The 22,433-nt window shown below is 40.6% G+C and overlaps 2 protein-coding genes across 18 annotated transcripts in view; one reads left to right on the top strand and one right to left on the bottom strand.

Moving 5' to 3' along the window:
- Window positions 1–20,437, bottom strand: part of LOC114672368 (uncharacterized) — a 29,963-nt gene extending 9,526 nt beyond the window's left edge. Inside the window, exons 1-2 of the mRNA XM_077964165.1 lie at window positions 19,935–20,437; window positions 14,636–14,683 (exon numbers count right to left, since the gene is read on the bottom strand). Of these exons, the coding sequence (XP_077820291.1) occupies window positions 14,675–14,683; window positions 19,935–20,231 (306 nt within the window). The 5' untranslated portion in view covers window positions 20,232–20,437 and the 3' untranslated portion in view covers window positions 14,636–14,674. The remainder of the gene's footprint in view (window positions 1–14,635; window positions 14,684–19,934) is intronic.
- Window positions 20,130–22,433, top strand: part of PICALM (phosphatidylinositol binding clathrin assembly protein) — a 112,446-nt gene continuing 110,142 nt past the window's right edge. For 16 of the 17 annotated variants that reach the window (XM_028832638.2, XM_077960634.1, XM_015115320.3 and 13 more), the window contains exon 1: window positions 20,130–20,564. In XM_028832638.2, coding sequence (XP_028688471.1) covers window positions 20,512–20,564 — 53 coding nt within the window. In that variant the 5' untranslated portion in view covers window positions 20,130–20,511. 17 annotated transcript variants of the gene reach the window in all.

The following is a 22,433-nucleotide window of genomic DNA, read 5'->3' as shown; positions in this document are numbered from 1 at the left end:
TACGTCTTAAAAATTGCCCCAGGATGAGCAGATTATGTAATATAATTGCTTTAGTTAAACGAGGTGTGGGAGGTGTGGGTGTAAAAGAGTAAAAGGTAATGAACTTTGATAAATTTATATGAGCTATAACAAGGTACCAGGGAAAACTTAATTTTATCAGAGAGTGACTATATATCTTCAGTGCTCATTCAAAATTGTATGCTGCCCTTTAATGTTGGAATTACCCAGGACTGTCTTTAGCTCACTCCCAGGTTAACTTCATACATTGCATGATTTCACCAACTGCTTACACACTCACAGTGTTTGGGTCTGATCTCCAGCTTACTGAAAGCCACATCAATATCCTTTGGCATACTGGACAGTTCCATTTGGGTATCTCAGGAACAACTCTAAATCAGTATGTCTAGGACTTTCAGTTTTTATTCTGGCATGTAAGTAGCTTAAAAGTCACCCCTCGCCAGGCATACTGGCTCACACCTATAATCCCAGCACTCTGGGAGGCTGAGGTGGGTGGAGGGTCAGAAGTCCAAGACCAGCCTAGCCAACATGGTCAAACCTTGTCTCTACTAAAAATACGAAAATTAGCCAGGTGTGGTGGCACACGCCTGTAATCCCAGCTACTTGGAAGGCTGAGGCAGGAGAATCTCTTGAGCCCAGGAGGAGGAGGTTGCAGTGAGCCGAGGTCATGCCACTGCACTCCAGCCTGGGCAACAGAGTGAGACTCCGTCTCAAAAAAACAAAACAAAACAAAACAAAAAACCGTCACCACTCCATCCTAACAACAAATAAAAAAGCTGACCAAACAAAAAAATCTACAACATTTCTTAGATCTGTCAAAAAAAAAACGAGGTCACAGGTCACAGGGCAGACTGCTGCCCCAAAATTGAAGACAGGCAGGCAGATACAGGGAGCCAGTGCCAGGGTAGGAAAACCTAACCTATAATTAACAAATTGCTGGAGGTTCAGTGTGGACAAGTCTTCGAGTTATAAACTCCAGGGGGACCTTGTCCTAGGAGGCCCTAACACTTTTGTGAGTTTTACCTCCTGAAGCTCTACCAGGTACACACAGTCAATACTGGAGAAAAATCCCTCATGCTTCTTGCAGGGGAAGAGAAAAAGGAACCATTTTTAAATATGATAGAGCACTTCTTTCTTAACAAGGTCTACCATCATGGGAAACTGTTTTATCTGAGTGGATTTTTTTTCCAACACCAGCAACCAATTCTCCAATTCTCTGGATACCAGTTGGATGCCAACAAATTCCATTCAATTCTGACACTAACTACCTGGAGTTAGCTTCAGGCGCCATAGGGTTAAGGGCTCAATCTCTCAAGACCTCCTCCATTTAAAATGCCTATCAGAAGTCCCTGGGCACTCATACATCTGACTGATTGGCTATAAATATGGGGTTCTTTCTGGGAGGCAGAGGTTGCAGTGAGCTGAGATCGCGCCACTGCACTTCAGCCTGGGTGACAGAGCAAAACTCCATCTCAAAATAAATAAAATAAAAGAATAAATAAATATGGGGTTCCCATGAGCCCCTCCTCAGGTTCAGTAATTGGCTAGAATGGCTCACAGTACTCAGGAAGGCACTTTACTTATATTTACTGGTTTAATATAAAGGACACAAGTGAACAACCAGATAAAGAAATGCACAGGGCAAGGTCTAGAATGGTCCTGAGCTCAGAAACTTCAGTTCCTGTGGAATTAGAATGCACCACCCTTCCAATACATGGATGTATTCGCCAATTCAGAAGCTCTCTGAATTTCATTGTTCAAGAGTTTTGATAGAGCTCAATCTCCAGGTCCCCATTCCCTCCCCAGAGGTTGATGAGTGGGGCTGAAAATTCTCACCCTCTAATCACTTGTTCTTTCTAGAGACCAGTTCTATCCTGAGGCCATCTAAGGGCCCCACCCTAAGCCACCTTATTTGTATAAATATAGACATGGTGGAGAGGGGCTTGTTATGAATAACAAAGGCACTCCTATCATTCCAAGGGAAATTCCAAAGGTTTTAGGAGTTCTGTGCCAGAAGACAGGAACAGACCAAATATATTTTTGTATTATACACAAGATTATTGTATTTTATATGATACCACAAGAGCCTAATCTACTGGGGGACTAAACTCTCAGTGCCTAACCTATCTGGAGGACTGGAAGTACACATGCTCAGAAAATACTGGAATCAAATCATTGGACTATAGAATGCTTTTCATCCCCCCAAACCTTACCACTTTACCCAAACCTTATCACTAAAGGCCTGTTTACCGGGATTTCTTTCACCTAGTTATTATGTCCAGATTCCAACAAAATAGTACTATACAAAAAACAAGTTTGAAGAAACTTAAGCATCAGAACCAGTTTCAGATACGGCATGGATTATGGGATTATCAGACTGAGAATTAAAACAAATATGATTAATATGTTAAGGCCTCTAATGTAAAAAGTAGACAACATTTAAGAACAGATGGAAAAATATAAGCAGAGAGATGGAAATTCTAAGAAAAAGTCAGAAAGAAAGGCTAGAGATCAAGAACACTAACAGAAATAAAGAATGCCGTTGATGAACTCCTTAGTAGACTGGACTAGGCTGAGGGAAGAATCTCTGAGCTTGAGGACGTGACAAGGAAACTTCCAAAAATGAAAGAAAAAGAGAAAAAAAATTCCCGGAGAAAAGAAACCCACAACAGAATATCCAAGAACTGTAAGACAACTACAAAAAGTGGAATTTACAGGTTGGAAATATCAGAAGGAGAAGAAAGAGAGAGAGGAACTAAAGCAATATTTGAAGCAATAATTTCCCCAAATTAATGTCAGACACCAAACCACAGACCCAAGAAGCTCAGAGAACACTAAGCAAAATAAATGCCCACCAAAACTATACTAAGCATATTTATTCAAACTTCAGAAAATCAAAAATAAAGAAAAAATCTTGAAAGAAGCTAGAGGGTAAAAACACCTTACCTATAATTACATCTGACTTCACCTCAGAAACCATACAAACAAGAATGAAGTGGAGCAAAATATTTAAAGTGTTGAAAGGAAAAAAACCAGCAACCTAGAATTCTGTACCCTGCAAAATTATCCTTCAAAAGTAAAGAAGAGCTGGGCATGGTGGCTCATGCCTGTAATCCCAGCACTTTGGGAGGCCAAGGCAGGCAGATCAGTTGAGGTCAGGAACTTGAGACCAGCCTGGCCAACATGGTAAAACCCCACCTCTACTAAAAATACAAAAAAATTAGCTGGGCATGGTGGTGGGTGCCTGTGGTCCCAGCTACTCAGGAGGCTGAGGCAGGAGAATCACTTGAACCTGGGAGGTAGAGGCTGCAGTGAGCCAAGATCATGCTCCTGCACTCCAGCCTGGGTGACAGAACAAGACTCTATCTCAAAAAAAAAAAAAAAAAAAGTGAAGAATAAATAAAGACTTTCTCAGACAAACAAAAATGAAAGGAATTTGCTGCCAGTAGACTTGCCCTGCAAGAAATTCTAAAAGAAATTCTTTCAAGAGAAGGAAAATGATATAGGTAAGAAACTTGCAACTATATAAAGAAAGGAAGAGCTTTGGGAATTTTATTTTTCTTATTCCTAATTTTTCTAATGTAACATTTTGTTCAAAATATTAATAGTAACAATGTATTTGACTATATATGTATATTACATATACATGCTTATGTATACCTATGGATAAGTGAAATAAATGACAGCAGTAATATCAGTGATAGGAGGGAGGAATTAGGAATACTTTGTTATTATAAGGTACTTGTGCTACCTGTGAAGTGGTATAGTGTTATCTGAAAGTAGACTTGAATTAGTTGTAAATGTATATAGCAAACCAGTTTGTAAGTGCAATCACTTACAAAAGTAAAAGCAAAACAAGTATAATCAATCAATATGCTAAGAAAGGACAGAAAACAGAATCACATAAAACACTCAATTAAAACCACAAAGGCAGAAAACATGTGGAAGACAAAAATAGGAACAAAGAATAAGGGCAATAAATGGAACACGAAAACAAATATGGTAGATATTAACCCAACTATATTAATAATTACTGTAAACATCAGTGGCCTAAGCACACCTTGTCAGACTAGGCTCAGTGGCTCACACCTTTAATATCAGCACTTTGGGAGGCTGAGGCCAGCAGATTGCTTGAGGCCAGGAGTTAGAGACCAGCCTGGCCAACATGGAGAAAACCAGTTTTTACTAAAAACACAAAAATTAGCGGGGCCATGGTGGTGCATGCCTGAGTAATCCCAGCTACTCAGGAAGCAAAGGGAGGAGAATCGCTTGAACCTGGGAGGCAGAGATTGCAGTGAGCCATGATTGCACCACTGCACTCTGGCCTGGACAACAGAGTGAGACTGTCTCAAAGAAACAAACAAGCAAGCAAAAAATAAGCACACCTTGTCAGAGTGGATCAAAAACCAAGCTCCAACTATATGCTGTCTACAAAAAACCTACTTTAAATATAAAGAAATATACATATTAAAAATGAAGTGATATAGAAAAATATACTATGCTAACACTAATCAAAATATAGGAGTAGCTATTATTCATTTCAGACAGGGCAGAATTCAGAGCAAGGAAATTATCAGGGATAAAGAGGAGCATTACATAATGATTTATCCCCTTTAGGGGTCAATACTCCAAGAAGACATAACAATACTTAACTTATATGTGCCTAACAGTAGAGCATCAAAATATGTGAGGCAAAAATGGATACGGCTACAAAGAGAAATACATGAATCCACTATTGTAGTTAGAGACTGTAATACTCCTCTATTAGGAATAACCAGATCCAGCAGGGAGAAAATCAGCAAGGATATAGTTGAACTCAAAACTATCACTCAACTAGATATAACTGACATCTACAGACCATTTTATCCAACAAAAACAGATTATATATCCTTCTCAAGCTCATGTAAAGTATTTGTCAAGAAAGACCATATTCTGGGCCATAAAATACACCTTAAAAAATTTAAAAGAATAAAAATTTTCCAATATCTGCTCTCAGGCCAAATGGAACTAAACTAGAAATCAGCGATAGAAGGTGGGAAGATCCCAAATAGTTGGATATTAAACAAAACGCTTCTAAATAACACGAGTCAAAAAAAAAAAAAAAAAAACTCAAGAGAAATTTTAAAAATATTTTAAACTGCATGAAAATGAAAATATAATTTATCAAAATTTGTGGGATACAGCAAAAGGAGTACTTTGAGGTAAATTTATAGCACTGGATGCATATGCTACAAAAGAAGAAAGATCTAAAAATCAATAACCTAAGCCACCACCTTAGGGAATGACAAAAATAAGAGCAAATTAAGTCTAATGTGAGCAGAAGAAAATAATAATTAGAGCAAAAATCAATGAAATGGAAAACAGGAAATTAATAGAGAGAAATTTAAAAAATGAAAAGCTGATTATTTGAAAAGATCAATAAAATCAATAAACCTCTAACCAGGCTAAGAAAAAAACAGGAGAAGACACAAGTTAGTAATATCAGAGATGAAAGAAGGGACATTAAAAGGAAGGAACATTATGAACAACTCTATGCTCACAAATGTGATAACTTAGATGAAATGGAGTAACTTAAGAATTGTGAGGCTGGGAGTGGTGGCTCACACCTATAATTCCAGCACTTTGGAAGGCCGAGGCAGGTGAATCACGGGGTCAGGAGTTCGAGACCAGTCTGGCCAACATGGCAAAACCCCATCTCCACTAAAAATACAAAAATTAGCCGGGCATGGTGGCGAATGCCTGTAATCCTAGCTACTTGGGAGGCTGAGGCAGGAGAATCGCTTGAACCCGGGAGGCAGAGGTTGCAGTGAGCTGAGATCGCGCCACTGCACTCCAGCCTGGGCGACAGAGTGTGACTCTGTCTCAAAAAAAAAGAAAAAGAATTGTGAAAGACATAGTCTACAAAAACTTATACAGGAAAAAAACAGACCATCTGAATAGGCCTAGATGTATTTACAAAATGATACCAATAATTAATAACCTTCTGAAACACAAAGAACATGGCCAAGATGGGTTCACTGGTGAATTCTAACACATACTTAAGGGAAAAAAATAGATCAATTCTCTACAATCTCCTTCAGAAGATAAAAGCAGAGAATACTTCCTAACTCATTCCATGAGGCCAGCAGAATTCTAATACCAAAATCAGACGAACCTCATGAGAAAATGATAGACCAGTATCTCTCATGATATAGATGCAAAAATCCTCAAAAAATTAGTAAATTGAATCAAAGTATGTATAAAAAATTATAAAACATGACCAAGTGGGACTTATTCCAGGTATTCATGGCTGGTTCACCATTCAAATATCAATCAGTGTAACCTACCACATCAACAGGTTAAAGAAGAAAGCTCACATTATCATATAAACAGATATAGAAAAGTACTTGACAAAACCAAACACCATTCATGATAAAAACTCTCAGGAAACTAGGAATAGAAGGAAACTTCCTTAGCTTGATAAAGAACATCTACAACAACCCTACGGCTAACTTCATACGTAACACTGAGAAACTTGAAGCTTTCCCACTAAGATCATGAACAAGTCAAGGATGTCCTCTCACTGCTGCTTTTCAATTTTGTACTAGAAGTCCTAGCTAAGGCATTAAAATAAAAAAAAAAAAAGGTATACAGATTGGGAAGGAAGAAATTAAACTGGCTTTGTTTACAGATGACATGATCATCTATGCAGAAAATCCAAAAGAATCAACCAAACCAACTCCTGGAACTAATAAGCTATTATAACAAGGTTGTAGGATACAATGTTAATATACAAAAATCAACCACTTGCCTATATATTAGCAAAAAACAAGTAGAATTTGAAGTTGAAAATACATTACTGTTTACATTAGCACATCCCCAAAATAAAATAGGTATAGATTTAACAAAATATGTACAAGGTCTATATGAGGAAGACTACAAATAAATTACATAACTGAAAAAACAGAGGAGTATTCTATGTTTACGGATAGGAAGACTCAATGTCATCAAGATGCTAGTTCTTCCCAATGCAATCCCAATCAAAATCCTAGCATGTTCTTTGTGGATACTGACAAACTAACTGTGAAGTTTATACGGAGAGGCAAAAGACCCAGAACAGCCAACTCACTGTTGAAGGAGAAGAACAGAAGAAGAAGACTGACACTACCTGATTTCAAGACTTACTATAAAGCTACAGTAATCAAGACAGCATGGTATTGGTAAAAGAATAGACAAAGAGATTAATGGAACAAAATAGCCCAGAAATAGGCCCACATAAACATAGTCAATTGATCTTTGACAAAAGAGCAAAGGCAATTCAATGGAGAAAAGATAGTTTTTTCAATAAGTTTTGTTGGAACAACTAGACATCTACATGCAAGAAAAAAAAAAAGAATCTAGACACAGTCCTTATATCTTTCACAAAAATTAAGTCAAAATGGATTATATTCTAGAATCAGCATTAAGGATTTTAAAAATGGATCATAGACCTTGTCTTTAATCCATTTAGGATGCTCTAATAAATTACCATAGAGTGGGTAGCTTATTTATAACAGAAATTTATTTCTTGCAGTTCTGGAGAGTAGTAAATCAAAGATCAAGACACCGGCAGATTTGATGTCTAGTGAAGGTCCACTTCTTAATTCACAGATCACTGTTTTTTCACTGTGCCTTCACATGGCAGGAGGAAGGAATTTCTCTGGGCCTTTTATAAGGGTACTAATCCAATTAATGAGAGTTCCACCCACAGTAACCTAATGATCTCTCACAGGCTCCACCTCCTAATACCATCATTTTGGGGGTTAGGATTTTGGGGAGTGGATACGAACATTCATACCACAGCAAACCTAAATGTAAAACACAAAACTATAAAAGTCCCACACGATAACAAAGGAGAAAACCTAAATGACCTTGGGTATGGCAGTGACTTTTTAGATTCAACCCTATGCATGATTCATGAAATAATTGATAGCTGGACTTCATTAAAATTGAAAAACTTGGCCTGGCATGGTGGCTCATGTCTGTAATTTCAGTATTTTGGGAGTCCAAGGCAGGAGGATTGCTTGGGGCCACAAGTTTGAGACCAGTCTGGGCAACATAGTGAAACCCCATCTCTACAAAAAATAAACAAATTAGCCAGGCATGGTGGCACATGCCTGCAGTCCCAGCTACTGGGGAGGCTGAGGCAGGAGAATCACTTGAGCCCAGGAGATCAAGGCTGCAGTGACCCCTGATTGTGCCACTGCACTCCAGCCTGGGTGACAGAGTGAGACCCCGTCTTACAAAAAAGAGAAAAGAAAAGAAAAAAAAATTGAAAAACTTCTACTATGTGAAAGACAATGTAAAATTGAATAAGATAAACAATAGACTGGGAGTAAATATTTGCAAAATAAACATCTGATAAAGGACTGTTATCGAAAACATACAAAGAATACTTAAAACTCAACAATAAGAAAATGAACACGCCAATTTAAAAATGAGCAAAATACCTGACCAGACACCTCACCAAAGAAGATACACAGATGGTAAGTAATCAGGTGAAACGATGTTCAACATCATATGTCATTGGGAGATCCAAATTAAAACAACAACGAGATACCACTACAAACCTATTAGAATGACCCAAAATTCAGAACACTGAATACCAAATGCTGAAGAGGATGTGTAGCAACAGAAACTCACATCCATTGCCAGTGGGAATGCAAAATGGTGGAGCCCCTTTGGAAGAGAGTTTGGCAGTTTCTCACAAAACAAACATATTCTTACCATACGATCTAGCAATTGTGCTCTTTAGTATTTACCCAAATGAACTGAAAACTTACGTTCGGCCAGGTGCAGTGGCTCACGCCTATAATCCCAGCACTTTGGGAGTCCATGGCAGGCGGATCACCTGAGGTCAAGAGTTTGAGGCTAGCCTGGCCAACATGGTGAAACCCTGTCTCTACAAAAAAACAAAAATTAGTTGGGCATGATGGCAGGTGCCTGTAATCCCAGCTACTTGGGAGGCTGAGGCAGGAGAATCGCTTGAACCCAGGAGACAGAGGTTGCAGTGAGCCCAGATGGCTCCATTGCACTCCAGCCTGGGCAACTGAACAAGACTCGGTCTCAAAAAAAAAAAAAAAAAAGGAAAAAAGGAAAAGAAAACTTATGTCCACACAGAAAGATGCACATAGATGTTTATAGCAGCTTTATTAATAATTGCCAAAACTTGGAAGCAACTAAGATGTCCTTCAGTGGGTGAATGGATAAGTAAACTGTGGTACACCTAGATAACAAAATATTATTTAGTACTAAGAAGAAATGAGCTATTTCGCAATTGAGGAAAAGGCATTGAAGAATCTTACTTCCATATTACTAAGTGAAAGAAGCCAATCTTAAAAGGGTGTATACTGTATGATTCCAACTATATGATATTCTGGAAAAGGCAAAACTATGGAGACAGTGAAAAATCAATGATTGCCAGAGGTTGGGGAAGGGAGAGATAAATAGGCAGAGCACAGAGAATTTTTAGGTCAGTAAAACTATTCTGTATGATTCTATAATGGTGGATACATGTTATACATTTGTCAAAGCCCATAGAATGTACAACTCCAAGACTGAACCCTAATGTAAACAATGGACTTTCAGTGACAATGATGTGTCAATGTAGGTTCACTGATCGTAACAAATGTACAATTGTGGCACCTGATGTCCACAGTGGTGAAGATTGTGCATGTGTTGGGACAGGAGCTATGTGGGAACTGTCGGTATTTTCCACTCAATTTTTCTGTGAATTTAAACCTTCTCTAAAAAAAAAAAAAGTTTATTAATTTAAAAAATCAGTATGTTCAAACTGAATACAACATTCTTTCCCTGCTACCTTTCCAACTTCCCCCTGCTCCAGGATTCTCCTTTTTAGTGAATAGCATCATGATACAACTGGAAACTTAGGAATCAACCTAAAATTTGCATTCTCCTTAATCCATTTCATGCAATCTCTTTGCCAACTCCTATGCATTTTCACCTCTAGAATCAATAGCCTTCTCCTTATTTCTAATGCCACTATCATACTCTATCCACCAGCTAGTTTTATTTTGATCTTGCCCTTGGGATAAGTGTTATAAAGGAGTACAACTATTTTTATGAGCTTTTTGTTTTCTAATCTTCTGTAATCCCACTGTGAATTAGGCCTAATGAAGACCATAAAATGTAAAATTTAGCTGTCCAAAACTTTCTTGATATCTCATAACAAGGCTGTAATTGAACTAAAAACCAAAACATTATACAGGTAAAGGAAGGAGATGGAATCCTGGTTTCTGGCTCAGGGGATCATTTAAAAGACTAATTGAATTTCAAGTATGAGAGGTTCCACAAAGATCAGTTAGTTCTCGTATCATTTCTGTCCTTAGCATCTTTCAATCTTCTTGCCTTCAGGACAATATCCAGGCTCTTTTTAATTGTGGCATATAAGCTATCTTCCTTCCAACTTCGTCTGTCCTTATTCTCCATTCACACAGTTATTCAGTCCAAAATCCTAAGAGTCATCCTTTCATAGTCTTTACTTGAGCAACTGTACCCAGATTCTACTTTCTACCATTCAATCCACCAGCAAATTCTGTTGATTCTCTATTCAACATATATCTATCTACTTCTTTTGACTTCCATGCCTACCACCCTAATTTAAGTCAGATCACTGCTCTTCTGGTCTACAACAATTCCTTCTTTGCTATTTTTCTTGCTTCTATTCTTATTTTACATTCCATTCTCTACACAGCAACAAGAATGTACTTTGCAAATTGCTGCCAAATCTCCCTGTATTAGTTTCCTCTTGTTGCTGCAACAAAATGACCACAAACATAGTGGTTTAACACAATAGAAATTTATTCTTTTATCTGATTTTAGACTTCTAACCTCCAGAAGTTACCTTCTTTTATGTTAGTGTTAAAATAAGTCTAGTGGGACCAAACACAAGATGCGGACAAGGATGATTCCTTCTAGTTTCCAAAGGGAATCTATTCATTGTTTCTTTCAGGTTCTAGGTGTGACTGGCATTCCTTGGATTGAGGCGATATCACTATCTCTACTTCTGTTATTACATAGCCTTTTCCTCCCTCTGATTGCCTGTGTTCTTCTTATAAGTACCCTGTGATTACATTGGTCCCACCCAGATAATCCAGGATAATCTCCCCATCCTAAACTTTATTAAATCTGCAATGCAACATTTCTTTTTTTTTTTTCTTTTTTGAGACGGAGTCTTGCTCTGTCACCGAGGCTGGAGTGCAGTGGCACAATCACAGCTGACTGCAACCTCCACCTCCCGGGTTTAAGAAATTCTTGTGCCTCAGCTTCCTGAGTAGCTGGGATTACAGGCATGCACCACCACGCCCAGTTAATTTTTGTATTTATATTTATTTATTTTTTTGAGACACAGTCTCGTTTTGTCACCCAGCTGGAGTACAGTGGTGCGATGTCAGCTCACTGCAACCTCCACCTCCCAGGTTCAAGTGATTCTCCTGCCTCAGCCTCCCGAGTAGCTAAGATTACAGGTGTGTGCCACCATGCCTGGCTAATTTTTGTATTTTTAGGAGAGATGAGGTTTCACCATGTTGGCCAGGCTGGTCTCAAACTCCTGACCTCAAGTGATCCACCTGCCTCAGCCTTTCGAAGTGCTAGAATTATAGGCGTGAGCCCTGTACCTAGCCAACATTTCTTTACCATGTAAAATATAGCCATAGGTTTCAGGCATTAGGACCTGCCATCTTTGGCAGGGAGGGGACACAATTTAGCCTGCCATCTCCATACAAAAACCATGAGAAAACCTGCTAATTATAAAAATCTGGATTTATTAAAGTTACTAATAAGGAGAAGCATCACCATAACAAAATTTTAGTAACGTCTCAAAAGGGGGAGTTAGGAAAAGGTATTACTTACAGGATTTGAGAGGAGGCTGGTGTTAATCATGGGGGGATTTATGGCTGACATTAGTAGCCAGTGCAGAGATTGGTTTAAATTTGTTAACTAGATGAGCTATAGAACATATGCGTGTGCAGAGTTACATTAAATCAGTTCATCTGTGGTTTAACTTGTAAGTCTCTAAGCAAGTTGGCGTTAGAACAATAAGGGCTTCAATTTTGTGTTTGTGTTGCATGTCATGGAATGGTACAGTTGATTCATTTTGCAAATCATTATAGTTTTTGCTTCATTTCTCAGTCTCCTTTCTTTCAGCCAATCTTCAACCCAAGCTGGAAGAAATACCATTATTACCTGGAACATCAGTCCAGATCTGCATTGCTATTTAATAAGTTGCAATGGTATATTGAGTTTTTCATGGTAGTTTTTTTGACCTCTTTATGAAACCTTCTCATTCCTTTTGTTGAATGATCATCTGTAAATTATCTAGTTTAACAATGGATGTGCAGCAGCATCTAAGACTCTGATGATCATTTATCTAGTAACTGCAATGCAGACAGACACTAAGACAAAAATGATTATAGAGTTCACAAGGCATTTCAAAGCCATAGTCCCAGGTTTTCAAAAGTGGACAATGAAAGCATGTGCCATAATCCATTTAGGTCTTCCTTATATAATCAAGTGTCTTTTCCCCTTTAATTTGGGTAGGGTTTGTTCAACCTTACTGCTGTATGAAGAATTGGTCCCGTATTTGTTGTCGAATGCCTTAGGAATACCATGAGTAAAGGACAAAGGTGTTCATTAACAATCAAGGACCTTACTCCAGAAGAGGGGGAATAAAATAGCCAAGAGGATAAAGATGCAAAGCCAAAAGGATAAACATATAAAGAACATGGCAATTTATGCCCCTGGGAAACCCTCACTGATTGCTCCAAGCAGAATTCAGGGTTCCTTTTCTCTGTTCTTTTAATACTGTATGCAACACCTCTATCATAGTACTTAACATACTGTGTTGGCATTTTGTCTAAGTCATCTCTGTATCCTGAGAATGTAGCAGAGTGCTTTGCTCATAGCAAATCCTGGGTAAATGTTGATTAATCCTATTTATGGAGTGACAACTGTGTGTCAAGCATTTTACTAGTTTTTTTGTATACATTATGTTAATCCTAACAGGAAATCTGCAAGATATTTACTATTATCCCTGTGTTATGTATTAGAAAGTGAGTAACTTGCCCAGAGTTTTGAACCTAAGTTCAAGATCTAATGTGTCTGACTCCAAATCCAGTATATCTCCCATTACTTGAAATGAATTAAGAAATATCCTTCATTTTTCTGATACCTATTGGTCAAAATTCAATATCCCAATATTAACATTAGCATTAAGCTTCTGATTTCATTTTAGTTCAATGTTGCATGTTCTAACACATTTTTACTTGATTCATCCTCTTAGGTTACAGAGAAAAATGGCCCCCAGGTATGTTAACATCTCATGTGTACTAATTTTGTTCTACTTCATAGAGAGGTTGTGTGTGTGTGTGTGTGCATGTGTGTTTGAGACAGGGGCTCACTCTGTTGCCCAAGCTGGAGTGTAGTGGCCCAATCTTAGCTCACTATAACCTCAAGCTCCTGGGCCCAAGCTATCCTCCTGCCTCAGTCTCCCAAGTAGCTGGTATTATAGCTGCACACCACCACACTTGGCTAAGTTTTTAAAATTTTGGTAGATAAGGAGTCTCGCTATGTTGCCTAGGCTGGTCTCTAACTCTTGGACTCAAGTGATCCTACCACTGAGGCCTCCCAAAGTGCCAGAATTACAGTTGAGGCACTGCACCATGCCTAATTAGAGTTTTTTTATGATGATTCAGGGTCAAGGTTTGGCTAATTTTCCCTTTCAAGGGATGGATTGTATTTAACAACCAGTCTAGACATCATCTCTGAATAACTAAAAAAGTCCAAATATAATGTTACTTTGAAATTTTTAAAGTAATATATCTGAAAGAAAGGAAAGTGTGGCAGGAATGTGTTAAAGATAGTAAGAGAGCCTCATACCTGTTAGAGAAGCTGGAGATTACCCTGATTATTGTTTTTGTAGCCATGCTAGATGTAGCAGTTTGTAAAGGGCCATATGGAATTTTTATGAAAATTTTAGAAGTACATGAAATAGTTCCACGAGGAACACAAGCAGTGAGAGCCCAGCTGTAAAGTTAGGTAGACCTGAGCTCTAATCCTACTTCCCCAACCTAACAGCTGAGCAAGCTTAAGCAAGTTACTTACTTTTCCTAAGCTTTAATTTCTTTATCAGTAAAATGGAGAGAAAAGAAGTGTATTAGGTAGGGTAGCTGATTACTGTAACAAACAGCATCAAAAATCTCAGGGGATTTATTTATTTAGAGACAGAGTTTTGCTCTTTCGCCCAAGCTGGAGTGAAGCGGCACAATCTTGGCTCAATGCAACCTCTGCCTCCGAGGGTTCAAACAATTCTCCTGCCTCAGCCTCCTGAGTAGCTGAGATTATAGGCGCATGCCACCATGCTCGGCTAATTTTTGTATTTTTAGTAGACACAGGGTTTCGCCATGTTGGTCAGGCTGGTCTCTAACTCCTGACCTCAGGTGATCCACCGCCTCAGCCTCCCAAAGTGCTGGGATTACAGGCATGAGCCACTGCGCTCGGCAGCATAATTTATGTTTCTGGTCATGCAGTTCTCACGGGCAGCATTCCTCCAAGGATTCATCTGTGACCCCAGGCTTCTTACATTTTGTGGTATTGACCTCCTCTAGATTCTCTGAAGTCTTCATTCAGCCTGTAAGAAGGGAAAGAAAGAGAATATGGAGCATGTGTAGGAGGTTTTTGAGGCCTTATGGGTCAAGACTTAAATGGCTTTCATTATTTCTGTCCACATTCTCTGGGACAGAAGTCAGTCACAAGATCCCAACTAATTGCAAAGGAGGCTGGGAAATGTGGTCTAACTCTGTGCTCAAGGGGGAAAGGACACAGTTTGCTGTCTCTGCCACTTAAGGTCATGAGGTTTTAGGGTGTAACTGAGATAATGTATGTAACGTGCTTAGAACAGGGTAAGTAATCAACAAAGTCACATATTATTATTGTTGTCACAAATACATATACTGGGAGTCTGAATAAGTTTCCTGCAGTTGGAAGTAGAATACAGTCATACATCACATAACAATGGGGAAAAGTGCTGAGAAACGTGTCATTAGGCAATTTTGTTGGTTTGTGAACATCACAGAGTGTACTTACAGAAGCCTAGATGGTATAGCCTACTACACACGAAGATTATATATTATAGCCTGTTGCTCCTAGCCTATAAACCTGTACCACACATTACTGTACTAAATAAGCAACTGTAACAAAATGGTATTTGTGTAGCTAAACATAAATCTAAACATAGAACAGATACAGCAAAAACAGGGTATTATAATTTATAGGACCACCCCTGTATCTGTGGTGATTGTTGACTGAAATGTCATGCGGCACATGACTTTATTTGTTTAGAGGTTCTAGCAAGGGAACTTAGTTACAAAGAAAAGTCCTTACCTTTGTAAGGTTATGTGAAGTTATGATCTCTAACTGACTGGCAGCATCAGGAAGTGTAAACACAGAAAGGTGAGGAAGGAAGGGTTTGCCATGTGTTTATATCAGTTTAGTTAGCTTAATATCAAAAGATTATAATTTAGATAATAAAGTATAATAATAAAAGTAAAAATTCTGGTCAATTTTCTCTTCCATATGCCTTTGCCACTTTCTTAAGTCATTGATGACGACTTAAGGTTCCTCAGGTGCAGCATACTTTTACCTATTTTCTCCTTTGTTACCACTTACAGACTAAGATCTCTAAGAACAGAGGCTCTGTTTGTCTTGCACATTATTTTATCTTAGCGTCTAGAAAACCCTGGCACATAGTATGCAGGCAAGAACTATCTGTTGAATAAATTTAGTCTATATTGGCAGCTGCTTCAAGTACTGGCTAAAGGGTCTGGGTAGAGTATTGGAAGGAGAATTATTTTTTAAATCTTGCTTCTGCCACTTAGTTATCTGTGGGATTTTGGAAAGTTACTCAATTTCTAAGATTTGGCCGGGTGTGGTGGCTCATGCCTGTAATCCCAGCACTTTGGGAGGCCGAGGTGGGCAGATCATGAGGTGAGGAGATCCAGACCACTCTGGCTGACACGGTGAAACCCCATCTCTACTAAAAGTACAAAAAATTAGCCAGGCATGGTGGTGGGTGGGTGCCTGTAGTCCCAGCTACTCGGGAGGTTGAGGCAGGAGAATGGTGTGAACCCGGGAGGCGGAGCTTGCAGTGAGCCGAGATTGCGCCACTGCACTCCAGCCTGGGCAACAGAGTGAGATTCTGTCTCAAAAAAATAAAAATAAAAAGTAATTTCTAAGACTTGTCTGTTTTCTTGTATCGGATGGGCACGATACTTGGGCATGATATTTTTTGAAGTTATTGTTATGAGCATTAAATTTTTAAAGTGTAGTGTTTCTAGCACATAGGAGGCATTAAAAAAACTTGTTCCTTCTCCCAACACTCCCTGCCTCTCTACAACATACCTTTTAGTTGGAAGAGCCTAAGAAATATCTAGGAAATATGTTATTCAAGTTTTTTCCTTCTGTTTTTGGTCTGCTCCTTTACAATCAAAGCAAAGAGACCTTCAAGTTGAGAACTGACTAGTTCCCAAAGGACTGATAGGTTCACTGTAAATAGTGTTTAACACTTAGAACCTCTATGCCTGACACACAGTTCAACACATATTTTTTGAAAGAGTAAATTAATTAAGAAGGTACTAAATAAGGATGATGCTCTAAACAGATAATTATGGGATGGACATACTTTATTTATTTATTTTTAGAGGCAGTGTCTTGCTCTGTCATCCAGGCTGGAATGCAATGATAGGATCATAATTCACTGCAGGCTTAAACTCCTGGACTCAAGGAATCCTCCTGCTTCAGCCTCCCAAGTAGCTATGACTATAGGCTTATGCCTCCATGCCCAGCAGACATGCTATATGTGTGAAAAAGTGGGCAGATTTTATCAAATGAGAGGTTTGGAGTGATGGTGTGTCTGAATGTGTGATTTCAAAGCGTTCTCATTCATTCATTCAATCACCATCTACTGTGTATCTACCTTGCATCAACCATAACACTAGCATGGATGTATCTCTGCACCCCCATGTTAGTGCAATTAGTCAATCACAATAACAATTAGATAACAGAAGGATATATAAGATATGAGTAACAAAAGGAAACCAGTAACTGCTTATTGGGATGTGAAATAGCATGACATCCAAGTATGTCAAGTAGTGTGATATTGGCTGGAGTGCATTTAAAGGAATCAGAAGAGATGAGGCTTAACAAGTAGCAGGTAGGTAGGGGAATTTAGAGGAATGGGAAGAGACAAGGCTCAACAGGTTTAGGTGGCCATATGAGTTGGCATATGTGGAACTTCAGGTAAGATATTTCTTGAATAGACCGAGGAAACTGACACAGAGAAAACTTAAGTATATAAGATAAAGTAGGTCAGTAATGCCTATTCTTAGCTCTAATTCCCCATCTTCTTCTAAATTGCTCCATATATTTCATTTCACAATTACACATAAACCTCTACAACAGTCACTGATTATTTACATACTTAGAAACTTCTAAAACGGGGCCAGATCATGAAGAACCATGTATGCCATGTTGAGAGTCCTTAATTTCATCCTTTAGGGTAGCGATGGGGGAGCTAATGGAAGATTTTAAAGCAAAGAAAAGACAATCACATTTTAGTTTCAGAAATATCTGAATTGGAGAGTCAGGGTATAAAAGACACGGAATCAGCTAAGAAGTTACTAAAATAGTCTAGTACAACAGAGATCATAAAGGCTGGAACTAAGGCAACAGAAGTGGTGTTAGAGATGGGATGTGTTTGAGAGTAGGTTAGGCTTGATGAGGGAAATAAAACAGAAGGAGAACTCTGAATCACAGCTTTCTGAGGGGAGCTTCTGGGCATGTGGTGAGGCCATTAACAGATACAGGGAACAGTGTGGATTAAAGATGTAGGATGCTGGGCAAGGGCAAGAGAAGTTCAGTTTTGGCCATGGTGAGTTGGCATCTGTGGAACTTCAGGTAGAGATATTTCCTGAAGAGACCAAGGAAACTGACATAGAGGACACTTAAACATGTAAGACAAAATAGGTCAGTAGTGTCTATCCTTAGAACAATTCCCCATCTTCTTCTAAATTTCTCCATAGATTTCAGTTCACAACTACACATAATCTTCTTCAATGATTACTGATTATTTACATAGTTAGAAACTTCTACCATGTATACTTGGAAAAAATAAAATGATATTTCTAACAGCAGCCTGTTAATAGGGTAAACATGTCAACAATTTTTGTCATAAAAGTGGTCTGAAAGAACCTCTTTGGTAAAAGTAGCAGTGTAATACTTTCCTGTTATGTACTTAGGAATGACTGACATTTTCCCTAAGGATAAAATATTCACCTGTTGATAGCTAGACCATGTTAGTGTTGACCTCAGTTTGGGGTTTACCAATGCAGAGGCTCAAGCCAACCAGTAACTTATACAGTGGAACCCATAGACCAGTAGCAATGATGGCTGATAACATGTCTTGAAAATTTGGTAATTCCACTGCCCAATGGAGATGGGGCAGCAAACTGGGCACCAAACCACAGATGGATTGCAGTACAGTGAAGGAAGTCATTATAGTTTTGTGAAATTGGAGGCTGGCTTGACAAAGATGAAGCCCGCTGGGATTAAGAACTGTGTGTTCTTGGCAAGAGGATGTTGCTGCAGAATTTCACCAGCCATAGTGGGGAAAAAAGGGGGGTGAGGGGGTGTGGGGAATATGAAATGGGAGACCACAAAATTCCTGATATGATACATAAAATGTTAAATATCTATCAGCTTTGCATCCTTTGAGAGTCACCAGATTGAAGCACAGTATTTTGGATTTGGCTGGCAGATGGTGTACACAGACTTTCTGAGAATGTTAGCATTTCATTTGAAACTAGCAAGATTACATGTGACTATCATGGTAACTTAACACTCAAGAGATTTTTCAACTTATCCCTAACCCTGGGTTAAATGTAGAGGCTCTAATAACATATAAAAGGCTTTGTTATGTATGGTCTGGGTCTCATTCAATAGTATTTCAGGATATAATACTTCTTTTAAAATGTCCACAGGGCAGTGTCAACGTCTTTCCATGGAAATCTGGCTCACCCAATAAGAGAAAAGAGGCCAAGGAAAGAAAGACTAAACCAAGAGAGATGGCAGGCAGCGATGTCTGGACTATTTGAATAGGACTTCTCCATTTACCGCCCCTCTCACTTCCTTCTATGGTCTGGACCTTTAATCACCACAGCAGTCAGCCATGTAGGGTCAAGCTAATCGCTGTTGACATCATCCTACCACTTCCCTTTTCAAATTCCAGTGAAGCTATGTGTTTCCTGTCCTATTCCACACCCTAGAGAATGAATACGGGCCAGCTAGTATCTAAATTTAGAATGGCAGCAACGTGTCGGGTTTTCGGAGTAGAGATAAACAAAACCAGGTGACATTTCCAAGCCTCCCAAGGAAAGGGGGTAAAAAAAACCTTTCTGGGGTAAGTAAATAAGGAGAGCTTCAATAGTTCCACGGTAGAGAGAGGCCTGCTGGCAGGTTCAGAAAATAGGCCGCCTGGAACCTTCTCCTTTAAGCCAGGAGGGCGGCTTTGGGAGGCGTCTCGAAATACATTTCTTGACTCTGCTAGGAAAGCTCGGGGAGCCAGAGGCCTAATACCCCCGACTTCAGGGGAAGCTGTGACGGCAGCGGCACCTCCTTTGTCAGGCTGTTGGTTTCAACCACAGACACGAGGACACACTTGAGTTGGGGGTAAGTGGAGAAGCCTGCCGCCCCGCCCCCAGCACGCCACCCTCGCCATTCCTCTCCCGCCCCGCCCCCCGTCTGTGACCCCGCGGGCCGAGCCTCAGGCGACCTGTTGGCAGGGAGAGTCACGTGACGCGCCAGCTGCGCACTCCCCTCGGGCGGACCTCCTGTTGCGCCTGCCTGGCGAGTTCCATCACGTAACGCGCGGGCGCCGCCCCGCTCTTCCCTCGTTGAGCGAGGGAGGGCGGGCGTCGAAGAGGAAAGGGAAGGGGAAAGGGGCGGGAGAAGGGAGGAGGGGCGGTGTCCGAGTCACGTGACCCGGGGGCAGCCCGGAAAGCTCCGAGGAGGAGCCTGGCGCCGCCATTTTCCTGCAGCTGCCTGTCCCTCTTACCCTGCCCGGCTCCAGCTGACCAGGGAAGGGGTGGGCTGAACTGAGGCGGGGGCAAGGGAGTGCCCGACATCTTGTCCGACTCCGCGGGTGATACAAGCCGGTTCTCTCTGGACTGGGTGGCAGCGCGCGGCCCCGAACCGCGCCCCAGGCCGGCAGGCGGGGAAGGAGCCGGTGGGGGTAGGGGGTGCGGTGGGGGGTGGGGACCCTCCGGCTCTTGGGGGTCCCAGTCCCCGCCGGCTGCTGAGCGGGTGGGGTGGTGGAGGAACTGCAGAGATGTCCGGCCAGAGCCTGACGGACCGAATCACTGCCGCCCAGCACAGTGTCACGGGCTCTGCCGTATCCAAGACAGTATGCAAGGCCACGACCCACGAGATCATGGGGCCCAAGAAAAAGCACCTGGACTGTGAGTGAAACCGACCGCGGCCCCCCTCCCAGGCGCCCGCGCGACCCGCGTCCTTCTCTCCCTCTCTTTTCTTTCCCCCGTCTGCTGCCTCTTCCCTCCCTGCGTCTTCTCTGGCACGGCGGGTCCTGTGCCCGTTGGGCTGTGTTCTTTTGCTTCCATCACACCTGCCTTCACGGCCTCCGCTCCCCATCTCAAAATCTGACAAGCCAGTCCCCTCCCTATTCCTAGGGGACCCTCGCCTCCTGTCCGGTGCGCTACCACACCCCATCATACCCAACCAACTTGCCTCCCCACCTGGCTTCGCACCCCCTACCCGTCTCCACTGCAGCCTTCTGCTCTCCCTTCCCACCCGTCCGGTGCCGCCTTGTCGCCCTCGCCTGAGCGTCTGCCCAGCCCCATTGTTTCTTCATCAGCCTTCTTCGGGTTTCCGCAAACGCCTGGTTCCTTGCACCCAAATCCCTGTTATCCCTCCGGGCTGCCTCCCTTGAAGTGATCCCCCACTTCCTTTGCTCCACTAGCTGCTTCTCCCATCCGTTCCTGGCTTTCTCGTCTACCTTCCCTCCCGCGTTTGGGTTACCTTTCATCGCCTCTTTAGTAGCTTCAGTGTAGTTTTTTTTGACTCATTTTATTTTAAATACCATACCCACTTACCCGACTTTTATTTCAGATTACCTTCTTTGTGAGATTGAAAGTAAAAGGATTCAATTTGGTGTAGGGAAAGCTTTCTGGAAAGTTGGGATTTTTATTTGCCTCTGGTGGAATTTAATCATTGTGTTGTCCGTACTTTTGACTGGGGTGAGTTTGTGACTGTCAACTCTGCTCCCCACCTTTTCAAATGGGGAGCTGGAAAAAGGCTTTTTGCTGATACTCTTATCAGTTCCCGGAACTGTTAACTCTGGCGGCTTGAATTCAGAAGCTTGAGTGTTAAGCGTAGACTGTTGGAATTCCAAATGGATTGATAAATTTACTTACAAATAACATACATCCCTTAAAAAACATTGGCAAGATGATGTTTGATGGTGCTTGAGTTTGGATACGTTTTAATTATGCCAGTTACCTTTTGAGGAACCAGCTTCTCTTACACGACACAGTATTCGTCCATTCGCTAACGTAGGAGCTGACTCCTCGGAACTTTTTTCTAACCTGGAAGTCACCTGTAATATCCTCCTTTTTCTTTGCGCTCTTTTACCTCAGGGTACAAAGCTCATTGGATCACTCAAGCCAATGGAGCTTAGACCTGAAACTTTTCAGGGAAAAATAGGGAAATAGTCACGATAAATAAGTTCCCTTTTTAAATGACTGAACACATTAGTCTGACTGGCTTTCATCATACATGAAAGTTACTTTGCTTTACTGTTTGAAGCAAGAGTGAGCATGCCCTGAAAGATAATTCACTGTCTGGAAGCCTGTTTTGATTTCTCATTTGGACTTTGGCCGTAAAGTTTGCACTTTAAAAAAAAATGTACGAAATGTAAATTCTTCCAAGTTACTGTGCTCATGAATACTGTTAGAACAAGTTTTTGCTACACAGAAGCCCATTATTCGTTGTGATTGTTCCTCCACTGTGGAAAAAGTTTTAAATAAAAAGCATTAGTGCTTGGTTCTTTCAGATATGCGTTCAAGCTGCTTTTAAACTCTCAGTCCTTGTTTGTCTTAGAGAATGGAGAATATATTTAAATGGTGACACTTATAAACAGAAAACTTTTTAAAATGCATCGTAAAGCCATATGTGATTTTTTGATTATCTGATATGTGTAGTAGACGTTTCTACTATTTAGGCTCTTCAAGTGACTACTTGGTTTGCCCTACCAAATCTTACAGTTTGCCCTGACACTGTGTTAATTCTTCTGTTAGTTGTTTTTTTTGTTT

This window comes from Macaca mulatta, chromosome 14 (genome assembly GCF_049350105.2).
Source record: "Macaca mulatta isolate MMU2019108-1 chromosome 14, T2T-MMU8v2.0, whole genome shotgun sequence".
Classification (NCBI taxonomy): Eukaryota; Metazoa; Chordata; class Mammalia; order Primates; family Cercopithecidae; genus Macaca; species Macaca mulatta.
This window is presented reverse-complemented; position numbering and strand designations above follow the sequence as displayed.